The sequence below is a fragment of the Semicossyphus pulcher genome, unplaced genomic scaffold (genome assembly GCF_022749685.1).
Source record: "Semicossyphus pulcher isolate SPU_LCO1_2020_fin unplaced genomic scaffold, fSemPul1.0.p SCAF_12, whole genome shotgun sequence".
Lineage (NCBI taxonomy): Eukaryota > Metazoa > Chordata > Actinopteri > Labriformes > Labridae > Semicossyphus > Semicossyphus pulcher.
In genome coordinates this window covers 9,019,647-9,036,528 of record NW_027211626.1, presented here as the reverse complement: position 1 = coordinate 9,036,528, position 16,882 = coordinate 9,019,647, and the positions used below count along the sequence as shown (strand labels likewise).

The 16,882-nt window shown below is 43.6% G+C and overlaps 2 protein-coding genes across 13 annotated transcripts in view; both read right to left on the bottom strand.

Annotated features, from left to right (window-relative positions):
• The window catches only part of kcnma1a (potassium large conductance calcium-activated channel, subfamily M, alpha member 1a), a 166,316-nt gene extending 165,918 nt beyond the window's left edge, over window positions 1-398 (bottom strand). For all 9 annotated transcript variants that reach the window (XM_069658280.1, XM_069658271.1, XM_069658272.1 and 6 more), the window contains exon 1: window positions 48-398. In XM_069658280.1, coding sequence (XP_069514381.1) covers window positions 48-338 — 291 coding nt within the window. In that variant the 5' untranslated portion in view covers window positions 339-398. The remainder of the gene's footprint in view (window positions 1-47) is intronic.
• A 5,723-nt stretch (window positions 399-6,121) lies between these two features.
• The window catches only part of dlg5a (discs, large homolog 5a (Drosophila)), a 32,583-nt gene continuing 21,822 nt past the window's right edge, over window positions 6,122-16,882 (bottom strand). For 3 of the 4 annotated variants that reach the window (XM_069658552.1, XM_069658556.1, XM_069658554.1), the window contains 11 exons: window positions 16,240-16,373; window positions 15,732-15,896; window positions 15,438-15,621; window positions 13,612-13,760; window positions 12,805-12,975; window positions 10,695-10,885; window positions 10,462-10,605; window positions 10,208-10,335; window positions 9,902-10,011; window positions 9,389-9,498; window positions 6,122-8,206 (listed from right to left, as the gene is read on the bottom strand). In XM_069658552.1, coding sequence (XP_069514653.1) covers window positions 8,103-8,206; window positions 9,389-9,498; window positions 9,902-10,011; window positions 10,208-10,335; window positions 10,462-10,605; window positions 10,695-10,885; window positions 12,805-12,975; window positions 13,612-13,760; window positions 15,438-15,621; window positions 15,732-15,896; window positions 16,240-16,373 — 1,590 coding nt within the window. In that variant the 3' untranslated portion in view covers window positions 6,122-8,102. The remainder of the gene's footprint in view (window positions 8,207-9,388; window positions 9,499-9,901; window positions 10,012-10,207; window positions 10,336-10,461; window positions 10,606-10,694; window positions 10,886-12,804; window positions 12,976-13,611; window positions 13,761-15,437; window positions 15,622-15,731; window positions 15,897-16,239; window positions 16,374-16,882) is intronic. The other variant, XM_069658553.1, reaches the window with a different exon arrangement.

Genomic DNA, 16,882 nt, shown 5'->3' with positions numbered 1-16,882 from the left:
ATAGGAATATGTGCATCATGGTGCGTTTAAAGACATGAGGAAAATACCTTGGTTTTGATGTTGCAATGGCAGCAAACAGTCCACAGATATTTGAGCGTCCTCCATAGCAGGATGATGAAGAGACCCCCAAAAAACGTCACCATGGAGGAGGCGAGGAATGCCCACCACATGCGCTGCCCATTATTGTCGCAGGGCACCTCAGACGAGAACGGGATGACAACGTCTTCCATCTTGGATATTAAGATTGAAGAGTCCGGATTTATATTATTATTGATATTGCTTGTCCTCATAGAGCTGTCGCTTCCATGGGGAACGGTGCCATCCGCCTCAGCTAGCATTTAGGAGCCTTGGAGAGCCTGTGCCAGCGTCCCCAGCCCCACTCACCAGCCATATTGCTTAGGAAAAAAAATCCCCCTCTTCGCTGTAGATTATGTTCACCCACCCGATGGAGTCTCTTTCTGTGTTCTAGCAGCCTATGAATTGTTTATTCGTGACAGTGTGCGACACCGCACACGCGAACCGGACCAAAAAAGCGGGTCGGTGGCCCTTGGAGAGAGGCATTTAAATCCGCAATAAAATGACGAATCTGTGGCGCTTTTCTCAATCTGACGGCTTTTCTGGCTCTTTCACGCCAAAAGCCATGGTGAAGGCGGCGTCGTTTGCAGCCGTCGAGGCTGCCAATGATAGCTCTGATAGTGTTGAACACAACGACAGTGAAAAATGTTCCAGCCTGTTCTCGGCGAGGCGACCTCTCTAGCCGTCTTCCATTCAGGGATCCTGTCGATTAGCAGGCGGAGAATCGATTTCACTTTCCTTAAGTGTCAGTCGACTGTGAACGGTTTGCAACAAAAAAAACACACACAGATGTAATTCAATTCTACGATTGGTTAGCCGTCAACACCGAAGACTACATATTCTTGCGGGCGTTTTCGCTGTCAATTCTGCGTAAAAAGGACAAGCGCTCGGGTGGATGTCACTGCCTCCATTCGGTCCCCTGCAGCCCTGGCACGGAGCGGCCAGCTGAGAGCGCCTGTCAGATCCGCTCCAGAGGAGAGTGGGGAGATTTACAGGTAGGAGGGCGGAGCGAAGCGCTAATAATAAAGATGGACAGAGGGCAGTAATAGCGCGACGATGTTTATTCCAAGTGCCGAGCGCTTTACGCAGCTCGGGTGTATAAAAGAGGTAGGCTACGATTGCGCCTTTGCGTCTTTATGCGCGCCAATGACGCACGTCGCAAAAAAGAAGAGGCTTTGTAAAGCAACTCTATCGATTAATGATACATTTACGGATTATAGCTTTGTATATACACATCACAGGAAGTGATGAGTCCCCATAGGAGTGTTGTATTGATACAAGAGGATATAAAACGACAATAAAGTGAGGTTACTTATTATTGACTACAACAGTCACAGTCCCTGTAGGGATGTTATTGTACAGGATTTTCATTACGGATAGTGCCCCCCTCTTTCACTGACTGCGTCTGTGGCTTTTCATCCATGGGTGTCCCTGTTTTCATTTATAGTAATGATAAAAGGCAACACACAAAGAAAACACACACATACAGAGGGAGTGTGTGTGAATTCTTCCTCCTCCTTCCCGGTCAATTACTGTAATATGCTCACACTTTTAGCTGACATATTAGATCAAAAACAGGTGTGTATTGGTGATGACTGTCAGGCATGGCTAGGAGTGCTTTATGGCTGCACATGGATGCCCCTCAAGTAGCCAGCTAGGCCAAAGGATATGAGGAAACAGCTGGCTGAAGGCCCTGAATAACCACTGACCCCTGAGCGCCATGACCAGGCAGGTGCACACTGCCACCTGTGTCACAAGACTCCAGACTTCTTGGAGGTGGTTTGCTGCTATAAAACCTCAATAATCTGTCCCCTTAGAAGTCCCTCTGAGTCATTCAAGTAAGTGAAAGTGCAGTTAGAGGTCCATATTCCTTCTGCTGCAGTCTAAATATGGACAAAATAAGCAACAAATATCTGAGCCAATCATTTTTTAGGTTTAGCTACCATCATAAATGTCCCATAAAATGTGCAGCTATGACACTCGATCATCTGGAAAGTAAACATGCCTCTGTACGGTGTGACGTTTATGTGTGATATATGTTGTGTGATGATTTATTGTCAGGAAATATCAGTGCTTCTACAGAAATAGCTGCTGTAACAAAATCTGTTAACCTAAGAGGGAGGGTAAGCTATAAAACACATAAGACAAGGCAATCTGCAAATGATGCACTTCATTTTATGCGAGCATTTTGACGTCACATAAAATAGAGACAGCGAGCGCCAACATTGGTTTTTATTGTGAATAAAATACAGAAAAAGAGGAAACTTAGACGCTTGACGTTCTAAATCTCCTTCTGTCACGAGAGACTTTGCAAGCAAAACACCACGAGACAAGCAAACATAAGGTCTCCACATTAAAATCAAACCCTGATACAAGTGTTTTTCATGTTTTGTGGTACCTTTGCACAGCATCAGATCTGCATGTGTGCAGGCAGCAGGATAACTATCAGGATGGGCCTGGAGCAGCAGCAGCTCTGAAGCGGTCCTCCTGCTGGTTAAACGGTGAACTGTCACATTAATGGCACATGATGCTGCTACACTGCAGCTCAATGGGAAGAGCCTCTATAATGTCTTTTCACATATTATGATATTGTAATTAAAAATTTTGCTTCAGCAAGAACCTGGGTGGAGATTAATGGAGCCAAGATTTCCAGCATCTCATAATGATGACAAGTTTTTTTTGCATTCTCATCTCTGTTAAATAACTGATGGTATTTTTATACAGAAGCCTAAAGCAGACATGCATCCATACTTTTTTATCTGCTCTGTTTTCCGGTGATAACAGGAGTTATTTCTGGTCGTTCTCGCAGGATCTTGACTTATTTTTCTCATTATCTCCGGAAGACAAAGCTGGTTTTCCCATTAGATTAATTTGGCCAATTATCTCGAGATAACGCTTGTTTTCTTGTGAGGACGGGATGATTTTCCAGCAATCTAGAAAACAAATCAACAGGCTGGTCACTGTGACATGACAGACCAGGGCATGCCATGCTGCCATTGCCCACACTAATGATGTAAGTTAAGCCTGTTACTATGTTTGTTTTGTGCTTTTACAACTCTGGGGATGTGAGTTATGATCATCTGATGTAACGGTGGTGCAGCGTCTCGAGAAAACGACCAGAAATAACTCGTTAACACGGGAAAACGGAGTACATAAAATGTATAGATGCATGTACGCTAAGGGCTTTAGGAAACAAGTGAGGTGTGAATAGTGTAAGGTCAGGTTAACTGAGAGCAATGATGTTTATTCATGTTGTGGATTCACCATAATTACAAATACAATATAAAATAATTGATGTTGCATATTAGCTTTCTCTAACGAATGTGCAAGAAAGGAAAGCAACAGGGAAAACATTATTACAACCATAAATACTCAATCTACTGACACTCAAATTCCAAAGCAACAATAAGCACCAGAAGAGGTCACAGAAAGTGAGAGCATCAGCAGCACATGCTACATGCATAATGTGCCGTATAAATCCTGCCGGCCGCAGCAGAAGGGACTCTAATTGATCATCCTTTATGAAAGGCCAGCTGTTGGGCGAGCGGTTCCTTCGGGCCTGCAGAACTTTAGCTAAGGGCTCTGAGTGCTGACAGATGAGGAGATTAGCATGAGAGCAGTCAGGTGGTAATCCCGCAGGGCATTTGGAGATGCTGGAGTTAACAGAACCAGCAGAAGGCCGAGCAGGATGATCCCAGCCCATCGTGCAGAGAGATGGGAAGGCGGAGGAGTGTCAGCGAGGACTACAAAGATCATTCGCTGCCAGACTTAAGACTTCTCAAGTTCAGTTGAGCTGTCAGCAGCTGTCTTGAAACAGACACCTCAGCAGGAGGGCTGGAGACCCTACCCCTTTCTAAAACAGGCAAGAGGGTACTTGGAGGGCATTAAGAATAGGGGCATGGCACAGCAGATTTGCACCTAACTAACGACAGCACACAGGCCTTTTCAAGCAATTAATGCACATCTATAAGGCCTGGGCTGCAGTCAGTACACATAGATGTTGGTGCTCTCTTGCCCCAGTGAACCTGACAGACAGCTGGAGGGAAGCGCTTCGGTGTGACATCATTGGTTAGAAGGCCATGTGACTTCTAATGCAGAGCTGGGAGGATACAGCCTCGAGGTAGATGCACCCAATCAACCAGCAAGATGTGGTGTACAGCTACAGGCTGTCCAATTGCATGGAAAACAAGTCTCACAGAATGAAGCACAAATATGAGATTTTCCTGGAATGCAGACGTAATTTATGTTTACCACGTTCCAAAGACTGCGCCCATGTTTCTCAAACTTCTGAGACTAAGAGTGTCAGCATAGAAGTTTAAAAAATTATATTTTATCAACAGACTTATTCCCTCTTATGCAATGTGTAGTTCTCAAGAGGTCTCATGACTTACTCCCAAATGTTCCCAAACATTCCCAACATGTTTTTTGTTGCTGGGAAATGTTCTCAAATGTTCCCAAACACTCTCCTACATGTTTTTCGGTTCTGGGAAATGTTCCCAAATGTTCCCGACATGTTTTCTGATTCTGGGAAATGTTCCCAAACATTTCAGACATGTTTTTTGGTTCTGGGAAATGTTCCCAAACGCTTCCAACATGTTTTTTTGGGTCTGGGAAAGGTTCCCAAATGTTTCTGACATGTCTTTTTGGTTCTGGGAAATGTTCCCAAATGTTTCCGACATGTTTTTTTTGGTTCAGGGAAATGTTCCCACATGTTCCCAAACATTTCTGACATGTTTTTTGGTTCTGGCACAACGTTGGTGATTAGTCTTGATTTGACTGATTTGGTGATGTTGTATTTTCTGTTTCTAGTTTCTGTTGTTTTATGTCCCCTCTTGTTTGAGGAGATTTTGTGAAACGTTGCTGTGTATTAGGAAATGTTGTCCTTTTTGACCTTCAGGGCCACCATATTTATGACCAAAATTTTCGAATAAGCTTAGTGTACATTTGTAGAACATGGGTTGCCCAGTGGAGCAGTGGCTAGTGCTGTCGCCTCACAGCTAAAAGGTTCCTGGTTCCAATCGGACATAGTGGGCCTTTCTGGAGTCTGCATGTTCTCCCCGTGCATGCGTGGGTTCTCTTGGTGTACTCCGGCTTCCCCCAACAGTCTAAAGACATGCTTGTTAGGAAATCTAAATTGCCTGTAGGTGTGAATGTGAGCATGGGGGTTGTCGGTCAGCCCTGTGATTGGCTGGCAATCAGTCCAGGGTGTACCCATCTCTCTCGCCCAATGAGAGCTGGATAAGCAGCATAGATGATGGCTGGAGGGATGGATCTGTGGTTTATTAACCGTGATTGTAAAGAGGAAAATCGGATAAAATTGAAAAAAAAAAAAGGAGAAAACTGAACTACAATAGGAAAGAAATACTGTTGCAGATTGATGACTTATAGCTGAGAAATCCTGTGACACCTGCAGACAGAATGTAAGCAGTAGGTGAAGAATGCATGAAGAGTAGTGAACATTATGCACACCAGCTTTACATATCTTTTGTATGCAAAAGAAGAAGGGAAAACTCTATGTTCACATCCAGTAAGGTCAAAACTCCTGTGCTGAATATATAACATATTATGAACGACTAAGTGTCCTAGTGTGATACAGCACACATTGACCTGTCACCGTCAAACCGCAACATGATGTATGACTGTAGAGCTGCTGAGGAACAGGTAGAGCCACTGTGTGTTTTTAAAGTGTATATAAACCGGAGTGCAGCTGCTTCTTAATGCCGAGCCGAGGCCACGTCTTTATCTCTCCGAGATCCCGGCAGATATTGTCACTCCGCCTTATCTCAGCTCAGAGATGGATGGCCGTTTCATCTGCCACATCTTCATTTGCTGCCACTTTCAGCAAAATGGATTCACTTTCATCCTTACACATCCCTGAAGGACGCCGTCGCATTTCAGGGGGACATTAACGGAAAATTTGCTCTCACCTCTGCTTTCATCCCGTTCTTTAAAACGTGATGTAATTTTAAAAAGCAGTCGGAGAAAGTGTCTGCAAATCAGGACTCGAGCATCACATTTGAGAGAAGAAACAAAAACTTAGTCCATGTAGTGATACAGAAAATGAGTTTTATTCTCATGTTAATGTCTCAACATACAAATCACATTCTTTTTAATAAAAGAAAAGTTCAATCAGTACCTGGGAACTAGACCCTCACTAATCATACAACCATTTCACGTTGTATCCGCGCTCTCTAACATCTGCTATCTACTCAGAAAAATAGTAACATTACACTTTACTTCTTACTCTTTTAGCCCAATAGTTAAACTTTTGGACACATTTTCCTTTGAAAAACTGTGCAAGAATAGATCCCTTTTTAATAAGTCAAATAAGAAGTGATCCTTTTGTTCTAATCAAAAATAAAAGGCCATCAATGAAATGTAAGGAACTGATGTAAGAGATAAAAAGGTGAATTAGTTTCAGTAGAAATTATAGTACCTATTCATAGTCTACCCGAAACCTAGGAACAGTTACGTGTTTAAGGTTAACAGATAAACAAGTGCAAAACAGAAATAAACAGGATAAAGTTGCCGTAGTGGATTTTGGCACAATAAAAGTACAGGATATGGTTTTTTTGAGGAGGGGCAGAATATTTTTTGTCAATATTTTTTGCCTCCTGAATAAAAAATACAATTAAATAACAATGAAAAGTCACTAACATTTAAACAGATCAGAGGAAAATCCTTTAAGATATTACCCTGCAAATTTTGCTTCATAGTGTCTCTTTTAATGAGTACATCGATAAGTGACTGACGACCAACCACAAAAAATAAAGTCTTCCAAAAAAAACAAAAACATGCTAATACCTGCTAAGACATGACTCGACCGCCAGACAATCCTAGGCGTATGACCTAGTGAAAATACATGTAATATATATTTATATATATTTGCTTTTTTTTTCTCAGGTGTATCTGCATACTGTATATGTTATACTCTATATTGTTGTTAAATACATGTTAAAGAGATAGAATGATAGTTACACAGTGGTCTGTCTAGCCCTGGAGTGCATTCTGAGGAGTTAACCCGTTGGCCGCCGCTTCGGCCTACCCTCAAAAACCTCGCCATTGTCATGCGCTCTACACAATACTGATCTCAAAACAGCCCCTGAGTCGTCTAGTCCATGATTGGTGAAATGTTGCATTGGATCCTCCCAAAGATCTAGCTAAATGACAAAGAGGCTGGTCTGAGATCAGGCGTCTTCTCCGAAGGCACTTCCGAAAGGCCCATGAACCGTCCGCACACCCGGCTACTATAGAAACAAAATGCATAGAGCGAACATCGATGTGTTTTTGAGTCTTCATGGCCGTCTCTGCTGGCAGTCGGGTTCAGTAAAGACCACAAGCTACATACTTCAAAGAGGTTTGATGCTTTTTGCTATTTTTTGTGATGAAACACCACAAAGGGAATGCGATGTCAGATCGTGGCACTCCACTTCTATAGCATCATTGTCGTGCTAACGAACAACCGTGACTCAACGCGACTGACATTGTCAGTTTCTATGTTTTCTCTCTTTTTTTCTCTGACACACTCTCTCACACGCACAAAACAAACTCACATAATTAGTTGTCAGTCGTCTGCAAATGGGTGCATAATTTCAGGGAAACCACAAATATCATTTGGTACACGGGCGGGTCAGGGGTGGCTGTACTTCATTAGTGTTGAGGTTTGTGTACACATGGAGAGGGACACGCATTCAAGCTAATATTGAACACCGATAGTTAGACTCGTCTTTTGACTGTAAACGGACGCTTACAATGCAGCATTACAAATACACCACCAGAAACCCTTAGGGAAGACTGAATGAACTTTAACCGCGAGATCCAGTGCTACTAACCTGCTCCGGAGTACATCAGAAATAACAGGAGGCTCTGATTATAAACCATAACATAGACAAAATAAAAAAATATCAATAATTTACAGAACTAGCTCACTGCAGTGTACCTATTGGTATAGTGTGAAAGGGTTAATTAGTGTTTTGGGGGGAATGGAGATGAAAGCCGCAGCTTGCTGTAGCGGCAGCCGGTCTCCTCTAGGGGCAGCCGAGTGGAGTCCACAGGACTTTACTTTGTTCTTGATCAACTATAGTCATGATCTGAGTGCAAATGTAAGGGAGGGTGCCGCCCTGGACAATACCTGCGGAGAGAAGGTGAAAACAGAGTGTTAGGGCAAAGACACAGACATCGGGTTGTTGTATCACAAGTCCTTTTTACATTGCAATTCCCGCCATTTTACATTGGACCAAGCAGCGCTGGCGTAAAGCTGCTGTAGTGTGTGATTTAACACAGCGTTCTGGCAATGTTAAAGCAAAACTTGTGTGACGTATAAGTAGACCTGTTTCACATACAGATACACAGCGCTGTTTGCCCTGCCGTTTGCCCCACTATTGTGCCTCTGTGCGTTTTATACAGTGGCGTTATAATCCTACCTTGAACTGCCGGTGTAAAAGGGGCTTTAGACCAGTGTTTTTTCCAATGAAAGTAGCTAGCACTAGCTTCAAAAGTCTGGTGGTCTATTAGTGACGTCATCCCGTATTCATTTGCATAACGCTTAGTGGTTGTTAGGTCAGCCCTGCCCACCCCTTACTGCCTGCGCAGTGCTGCTGCGCACCGACAGGAGGAGAGAGGGCAACTTGGAGCTGTTGGCAGAGGAGCCGTGAACTGCAATTACTGAGCAGCAAACATAGGAAAGAATATGATATATTTCACGCTAAGTTGGCAACACTGCTTCAGTTTATAAGAAGTGGACGTAGCCTATGGTTTCAAAAGTGAAGCCAGTGCTCAAGTGTTTGATACCTGCATTCCTTCTAATGGCCAGCAGGGGGCGACTACACGGGTTGCAGAAAGAAGTTTGAATGTAAGAAACCAGAACCAAAATGAGCCGAATCCTTACTTGATTTACCACCTCGGTAAAGCGTTCTCTAATGAAATTATAGTCTTATTTGCTAGTTTAAACTCTTCCTCAAAACAACATGAATTACATTTTGTAAATAATGCTCCTATTTAGAGTTAAATAGATGCTAAAGCTGGGTACGCTTTAAGGCGAGGCTACAGGACATGTTGCTACCACAGTGGGCTGTCGACCAGCATAGAGACGTAACAATGCGTTTCCACCTTGTTGCCCAAATATGGTCACTTATATAAAAACAATATGGTGACGGACAAAATGCTGAACTCAACGCTTCAAAAGGGGGTCACAAACCAATGGATGACTTCACAGTGGTTACGTCCACTTTTCTTATACATTTCTTTTACTGAGACGCATGATGGGCTTATCAATGCGGCCTGTGTTTTTTAGATGTCGTGATAGGGAACAAACCTGTGAAGAATTTGCTGTAATCCAGCTCGATCTTCTGTGCACTTTCATATTGCTCCTTGGAATGTTTTTGAGATACTTTGTCCCGCAGATAAACCGGATCCTTCTGCTCCCTGTGAACACAATAAAACTCACTTGTTACTCTTTTGACAGCAGGAGTCTTGGGAGAGGGATTTTCAATTTCTGATGCCTGATCCCGGCAAACATTTAGTCCACAAAGCAAATACAAAGTGAGGAAGGGATACAGCAGAGGCAATAAGAGACTTTCGTATAAAAAGAAGGGGAAAAAACAGGCAAGCTTCTCCAGCTGTTTGGGATTATGCATGAGTTTGTGATGCTTTGACAGACACCAATGTGCTCATGATGGTTTGGAGAGTGTGAAGGCTTATCCTGCTCCATCCATCCATTCATCATCAACACAAACAAACACGCAGGGCGACCGGGTTCAGCTAAACAAACAATAGAGGGAAAGTAGATCTCTGTGTGGTAAGAATTAGGAAACATGTTGCTACTTACTTTATCTGCTTTGCATTTTTGTAGCGGACAAACACAACTATTGGATAAATGTGAACGCTGTGGAGCCTTTCGATGGCGTGCGGGGCAATGTCCAGCAAACAGTGACAACCCTGTATCCAGAAAAAGAAAAGAGAACATCATTCAACACACGAGTTAATTCAACAGCAAATGTTTACTTTTCATTCAACGGTTTAAAAGATTAAAGTGCTACGATAGTGATAGCTTATCTGTACAAACGCAGAGATAAAAGACAAATCGAATCCACTCTCATGTCTCCTGATAAAATCTAACAGCACTGACTTATACCTTTTCTGTTATTTCCTTTATTGAAGCAACAGTGGTCACATCAAAATGGCCACTCCGGCGCTTGTAGTCGATGAAGAGGCAGTCTTTGACGCCCCGCTCGATGGCTTGCTGGGATGCCTTCATCACCTCTGCAGAAAGAGAGAAGAAGGTTGCCAACAGGACAAGGCATTGGACATTCCTCAATGTTGATGCACATGATGCACAAAAGTCTTGTTTTCAATCCAGACATACCAAAAAACTAGAGGTGAACTCACCCAGTACACATCTGCAGAACTTCCCAGGAGACTCTTTGACCAGCATCTCCTTCACGGCGTCAGTGAGCGGCCCGAGGACGAGCACCGGCCGGGGAGAGGTGCACTCCACCTTCTGGACCCGCTGGTACGCCAGGCTCACGCAGTCTGACACAAAGAACACACAGATCGATCGATTAACAGACGCTGCTGCTGTTTTTCTTTTAAATCCAAAATGTCTAAACCTTTCCTCTCACCATCGAGGAACGGGATGGAGTCCGTGCTGATGGCGTCCAGGGCCACCGTTTCTTTGCTGTCTTTGGAGCTGCTACGTTTGTGTTTCTGTTTCCTCCTGAAGAAGGACCTGCGCGCCGCTGCAGAGAGAGTCTTTCCGGAGTCTTCCTTCATTTCTGTCACGCTGTGTCTGCGGTAAAACTCTTGGTCCATCCTACAACAGAAACAGTGAAGAGGAACCATATGTATGCATCAGTGTACAAAAGAAAGACTTGTGTTGTTTAAGGTAGATTAACTATATGAATATTTTAAGAACACAGCATTTCCACTTGGGAGGATTGTATATTGTCTCCTGTCTATAAGCGTTGTTGTGTTTTTTATATAATGTATACATATATATATATATATATATATATTAATGCTCAGTAATACTGTATATATTTGTATGCATACGCCTGTATATAGTAGTTTTAGTTTTTAGTGTCTAACCTGTCCTTGTTTTAAGTCAGTTTGTGTGTCTGTACATTGAGAGTAAAGAAGAACCAAATTCCTTGTATGTGTCCTCAGACTTGGCCAATAAAACTGAGTCTGATCTGATTTGTTGCCTCGAGGTTAGAGAAAATGTTTAGCTGGGTGTCCCACAGAAAAGCTGTTAGGCCCAGTGGCAAGTATCTTTTGATCTGACTGGCTCCCAGTGCAGTAAACCCCCATAAAAGCTGAATGGAGATTTAAGCAGTATCACACTCGAGATCGTGATGTTGTATTGAATGTCATCACAGTATTAGTAATATTGTTTTTATACAACAGTTATACAAGCGACAAATAGAAGTAAAAATTCAAGTAACACTCTCAAAGATTTCAATTTTTGTACTCTTGAGCGCCACCAACTGGCGCTAATTATGAGCACACGCTTCCCAATTTACATCCACGACTGGCTCCCTTTGTCACGGTTCTAACTCTTGATTTTCCGCACTTTCATTCGTAGACTGTTTGCCTTCATCTTCATCGAATTCGTGTCTTTTACTTTGGATTTTCACTTATTTTTTAAAGTTGTATCTGTAGTCATCCATTTTTTCTTACTTTTCTTACTCACGATGCAAACAGAAATCTGAGGTGGAGCCGCTTAGCTCCGCCTACCCTCTCTGGCAGACCAACCAGTGCTGGGTGATGGAAAACACGTCACTAACTGGGCGTCGCTTGTGATTTTTTTCCACGAATGTCGCCACAGACACCCAGTCTGTAATAATACTATATACTGAAAATGCAAAGGCTTTCATCGGTGGGCCAGAGTTTTTGGCGACATACTTGAATAATAATATCCAGTTGTTTTGAGGGGATTATTTTCACAGCAATATTAAATAGACGTTAGAGAGAACACTAGCTCTAAGAAGCTTATAATACGGAATTAAAACTACTATTATTTTACTATTTGAATAAAAATACAATCAATAAATAAATAAATATTTTTTTATTGTTTAACGTGGCATCATATTAGGTATCGAGAATCGTGGACTTTCACTGGTATTGTATCGACTACTAAATTTCTGGTATCGTGACCTCCCTACCTCCGGCCTTTTCTGGCTTTTACCTATTTTGTGATACTGACAGTTCGGCTGTTTGACTTTCCAATTATCATACCTTTATTCCAACTAAGCCTCCACAGGCTGTGTGTAGTTTAAAAGATTTTTTTATTTTTTTTAGCGTAGGCTCTGTGAGAGGTCAACTAAGGCCCTTTCGGCTACTGGGCTTGCAATACAGTGGAGGAAACCCTGATTAAGTCAGACATGCAGTTCTAAGAATTAAGGTTGGTTGGACAAAATAATAAATCAGTGTGCATTAACATTTCTTTAGAAATATATTATGACTGGCTGCTACCCCTTCAGGCCCAGTATGAGAACAAAAGCAAACACAATTACTTCATAAGCCAGACGACATTACATTAGAGCATGTCTAGAGACAAACAGGAAGAAGAGCAGCGCCCTGAGGACAGTCTAAAACATATGGAAGAGAAGTGACATTACATACAGGTCCTACATTGTAGCAGTGTGGCATAGCTTGTTGTCACAGCTGTCACAAAGTGTCCACTAGCTCAAAAATGTACGTGTGTAAGCGTGCATTGCATTCTCCACCCACATGTACTTGCTGGGGATCTGCCCCCTCTGGATCTGCTGTGCGTTCTCATCTAGCTGCCAGGCCATCCAGGTCCCGAAGCTGCCCTTTGGTAAAGACTCATCCACGTACAGGATGTCATCCTTCTTAAAACTGAGGTCCCCCTCGGCCTCCCCCACCCGGTCGTAAAGTGCTCTGGTGGGAGGGAGAGACAAAGATAGATGGTGGAGTTATAACGAGTGGGAAGGAACGTGGATGCAGAAAGTTGATAAAGTGAGTATCAGAGAAGAGCGGTGTGAAGAGAACAAGATAATGATCAGAGATATAAAGAGGGTGAAATCTTCGGGCAGCGTAGGCCTTGCTTGCCTCCTGTTGGTTAAAGCCTCATAAGTCATTCCTGAGCCTATCTGTGACAGCCAGGCAGTCTGGGTATATTTACTGCCGATGACATCACAAGCCCACTTGCCTATATGACAAGTGACTGCGGCAGCTGCCGCGACGCGCCCGGACAGACTCCCAACAATAAAACGTGACTATTTTAAACCTATTTTCCATTCATATTCAATGTTTTTCTGATGGCGTGAAAAACACTGAGCACTAAAATGGATGTGGTGTGTAGTGAGAGGAGAGATTAGATCACCTAAATTTGTAGTGTGATTAGCATCAGTGCAGTCACACTGTGGATCTGGGACATAATTGGTTAGATGAGAAAGATTGTCCGAGGGGCGATTCTATATTTAGCAGCACGGACAGAGAGCTGCTCGGGGGAAAATTAGCGTGATCCTTTTAGAGAGCTGTAACACTTTTGCACAATGATCCGTGTGCGTGTACCTAATATAGAAGCCGTCTCCTGGGACGTCTTTGAGCATGCTGAAGTCATCGGGCCGGTGCTGCACTTTGATTGTGACCGTCTCTGCGGGCTTCAGCATCTCGACGTACACCTCTTCAGCCGTCTTATTCTTCATATTCACCGAGTTGTACTGAAAGACAAAGAGGTGGTGAGAATGTGAACTTCACACATCGTGATAAAGAAGACAAACTCAAGGTGAGGAGCAGAAAAATTCGGTCAGTGTTTACACTCATCTGTGAAATCATTTGGCGTGTCTGTGAAGGCTCCCCTAGTAAACAGCTACATTTCCTCCAAGCTCTCAGCTGTATTAAAGTGTCGCAGTATTGATTTGTGCCATGTACGGGGGAAGAAAAACAAACAAGATGGGAGATTGAAGGACACGCTGATGCTGTGCGGCCCGACGACAAAGCCGCATAGCAATTCGGATAGCAGGCCCTTTGTGGCGGAGAGCTAAGTGGGAGCATGCCAGGAATTGTCTATTATGAGTTTGCGGCGCTCTGGATAGATCACCAGCGAGGAGTGAGAGAGAACGCAGACGAGGAGGAGATCAATGGAGAATAATGACAGGCAGGAGAGGAGTGCCAGCTCCTTCTGGCAGTGCTCGAGTCTAAAGTAACAACAGCACACAAAAGCTTTGCAACAGCTTATACAGTAAGAGTTCAGCTTTGAGATTAGTCCAAAAACTGATATTACGCCTACAAGTCTTTACTGTCTTACCAAATCCACAGCAAGTCCATTTATGAGACGGAATAAAACACCTACTTCAAAGGAGCTGTCTCAACAGTTTCCAATCTTACTGAATAAAAGTATCCAAAACTGTTAATACGACAAAGTAAAACCTACAGAAATGTTTTTATGCTGAGTTTATTGGGCAGCTGAAATTTACCCTTTTAAAAGGTGTAACAGACTGGGATTTAAATAGACTTATTTGGGTTTTTACAGCTTGATTTACAAACAAGATCAATCCAAAAAGCAGATCTTTTGGATTGCCAAATAACCTTAAAGGGCCAGTTCGCAAACTTTCAACCTCAGTCCTATCATGCTATCATGGGGAGCTAATAGCATTATGGTAGAAAAGAAATGCAATTTCGCTCTGTGCCTTTCGAGGACGCTATCCGCTTCTCCAATGAGCCCTGGAAAACTGCCGGAGGTCAGGGAGCTTACTAAACTACACTTCCTCCATCTAGGACGCCCGCCTCCGATGTCATGTCTCGTTGAAAATCGTGACGTTTGACATGTAGACTGCAGACCTAAAGATTTTTTTAGACGATCCACCGGTATCTTCTCGGCATATTTCAGATTCTCTACCGCTCTGAGCCATTGCCTGCAGCGAAAAGGGTAGTATTTCACTCCAGCGTCTCTTGCTGGGCCGTTCCTTTCAGAGGGAGGGGCGCAATGCATGCTGGATGTTGTAGGAATGTAGAACAGGTGAAACCATGAGCTGTTTGCACAACTTTCTCCACAGCTATGGCGCCAATTTCAAATATTATTGCTTCTATGGATTACAGAGAACACCAGCTTTGACTGACAGAGGCTTTTTCCAGGGGAGAACTGCTCCTTTAAAAGGAAGTGGTTGCACCTGACCGAGGTTGGAGGCTTCACAGCACTCAAAGCTTTTTGAAGGCTGTACTTGTAAATCAATTTAAATACTATGTCATATTTCCGCTCCACTTTAAAGTGATACAACTACAATGAAATTCATTTTAATTTGCAGTTGTTGCACCACAAAATATAGAAAAGTTCAATGGGGGTGTCAGCACTGTAAGTCGGACGTGTATCTTTGCGTGTGTATTAAAAGTGTCCACACCTCCAGAATGAGGTCCCCAGGCAGCAGACCATCAGGCCCCCTGGCAGGACTGTCCTCATCCAGGCTCTCTATGTAGACGCCCCGCAGGTTCCCTCCACAGAGCGTGACGCCCACCTCCACCCCCGGCCTGCGCACCGTCACAAGCCGAGGCTCACCCACCTTCCTGCTGCCCTCAGACGGCATTCTAGAGAACAAGCGAGAGTTACTGAAGTGTAACCTTCAGGCATGTATGCAGTATTTATCTCCCACCCAACTGATTATCAAGTTTTTTTCCCCCTTGGTGTCGAGCTTTACCTGATGAAATTGTGAGGGCTGGTAGTGGGCGTGGTCTGCTTGGAGGAGGGAGTGAGCGTTCCCTCGTCCTGCTCGCTGAGTGTGTCGATGGTGGAGTGATTGTCGGGCGTGGCGGCTCCGCTCCCCTGAGGAGTCGACTGAGTGCTGACGGGCTCCAGACGGGAGCTGCACAGATAGGAAAAGTCATAAATTATAGTATTGGTATTAATATTTACTACAAACTGCTTTTCAGTTAATTACATGTTTACACTTGGCACCTGGGTGAACAGCTGTCGTCTCAGGGACTACTTTCTGTTCATACAGCCAAGAATAAAAGCGTAAATGCAATGAAACTGCATCATCTGGCCTCACTGCCGCATTCAAATAACACCTGGCCGTATAAAAGCAATATAAATATCCATGTCATTGTTAAACTGAAACACTTTGCGGGACTGATTCAGCACACCTGGGACACTGGCCCCACACTGAACATCCCTAGGCACTTTCACTGCGAGAAACATCATGTTACCTGGAGCGCGAGTGGTTGCCCAGCTGGTACATGTGTGGGTTGTACTGGGCCATGATGGTGATGGTGTCACACTGCTGGCCGATGATGAGTCGAGCTTGCTGCTCCGTAGCGTTCCGCAGGTTGATGCCGTTATACTAAAAAAGGAAAGTGAAGTTAGGAAGAGGGCTTCAGGAGATCTCAACACAGTATGTGCCTGGTCTTTTAAAGGTTTTGAGTCATGCAAGTAATTGGTGGAGAGGATATTCACAAGAGTTGAAAGAGGATTAGTTTTACATCCATTTTCCAAAACTTTAAAAGAGTGCATTCTCTATGATCTGCAAAGCATGGAAACTCTGCTCAGTCCCTTAAAGGACTCTTTGAAATCCATAAAAGCAGCTTGAGCAGAAGGACTGAGATGGATGTGAAGAGTCAGATCAGTTCAAACCACCTCCAAAGGTGGCTCGGATCCTTTTTGAAAAAACTGCATTTAAATGTTTTTTTTCTTCGTCCAGACCAATGACTGCATATATAGATAGATGACGCGTTCTCTTCTGCCCTCATTGTACACAACTGAAGCCAAAATAGCCCCCGTGACGGGGAACCGCAGTAGAGATCGGCGAGTGGAGCCGCTGTAGCCACTTCCGCTGACCAAAACCAACACTTA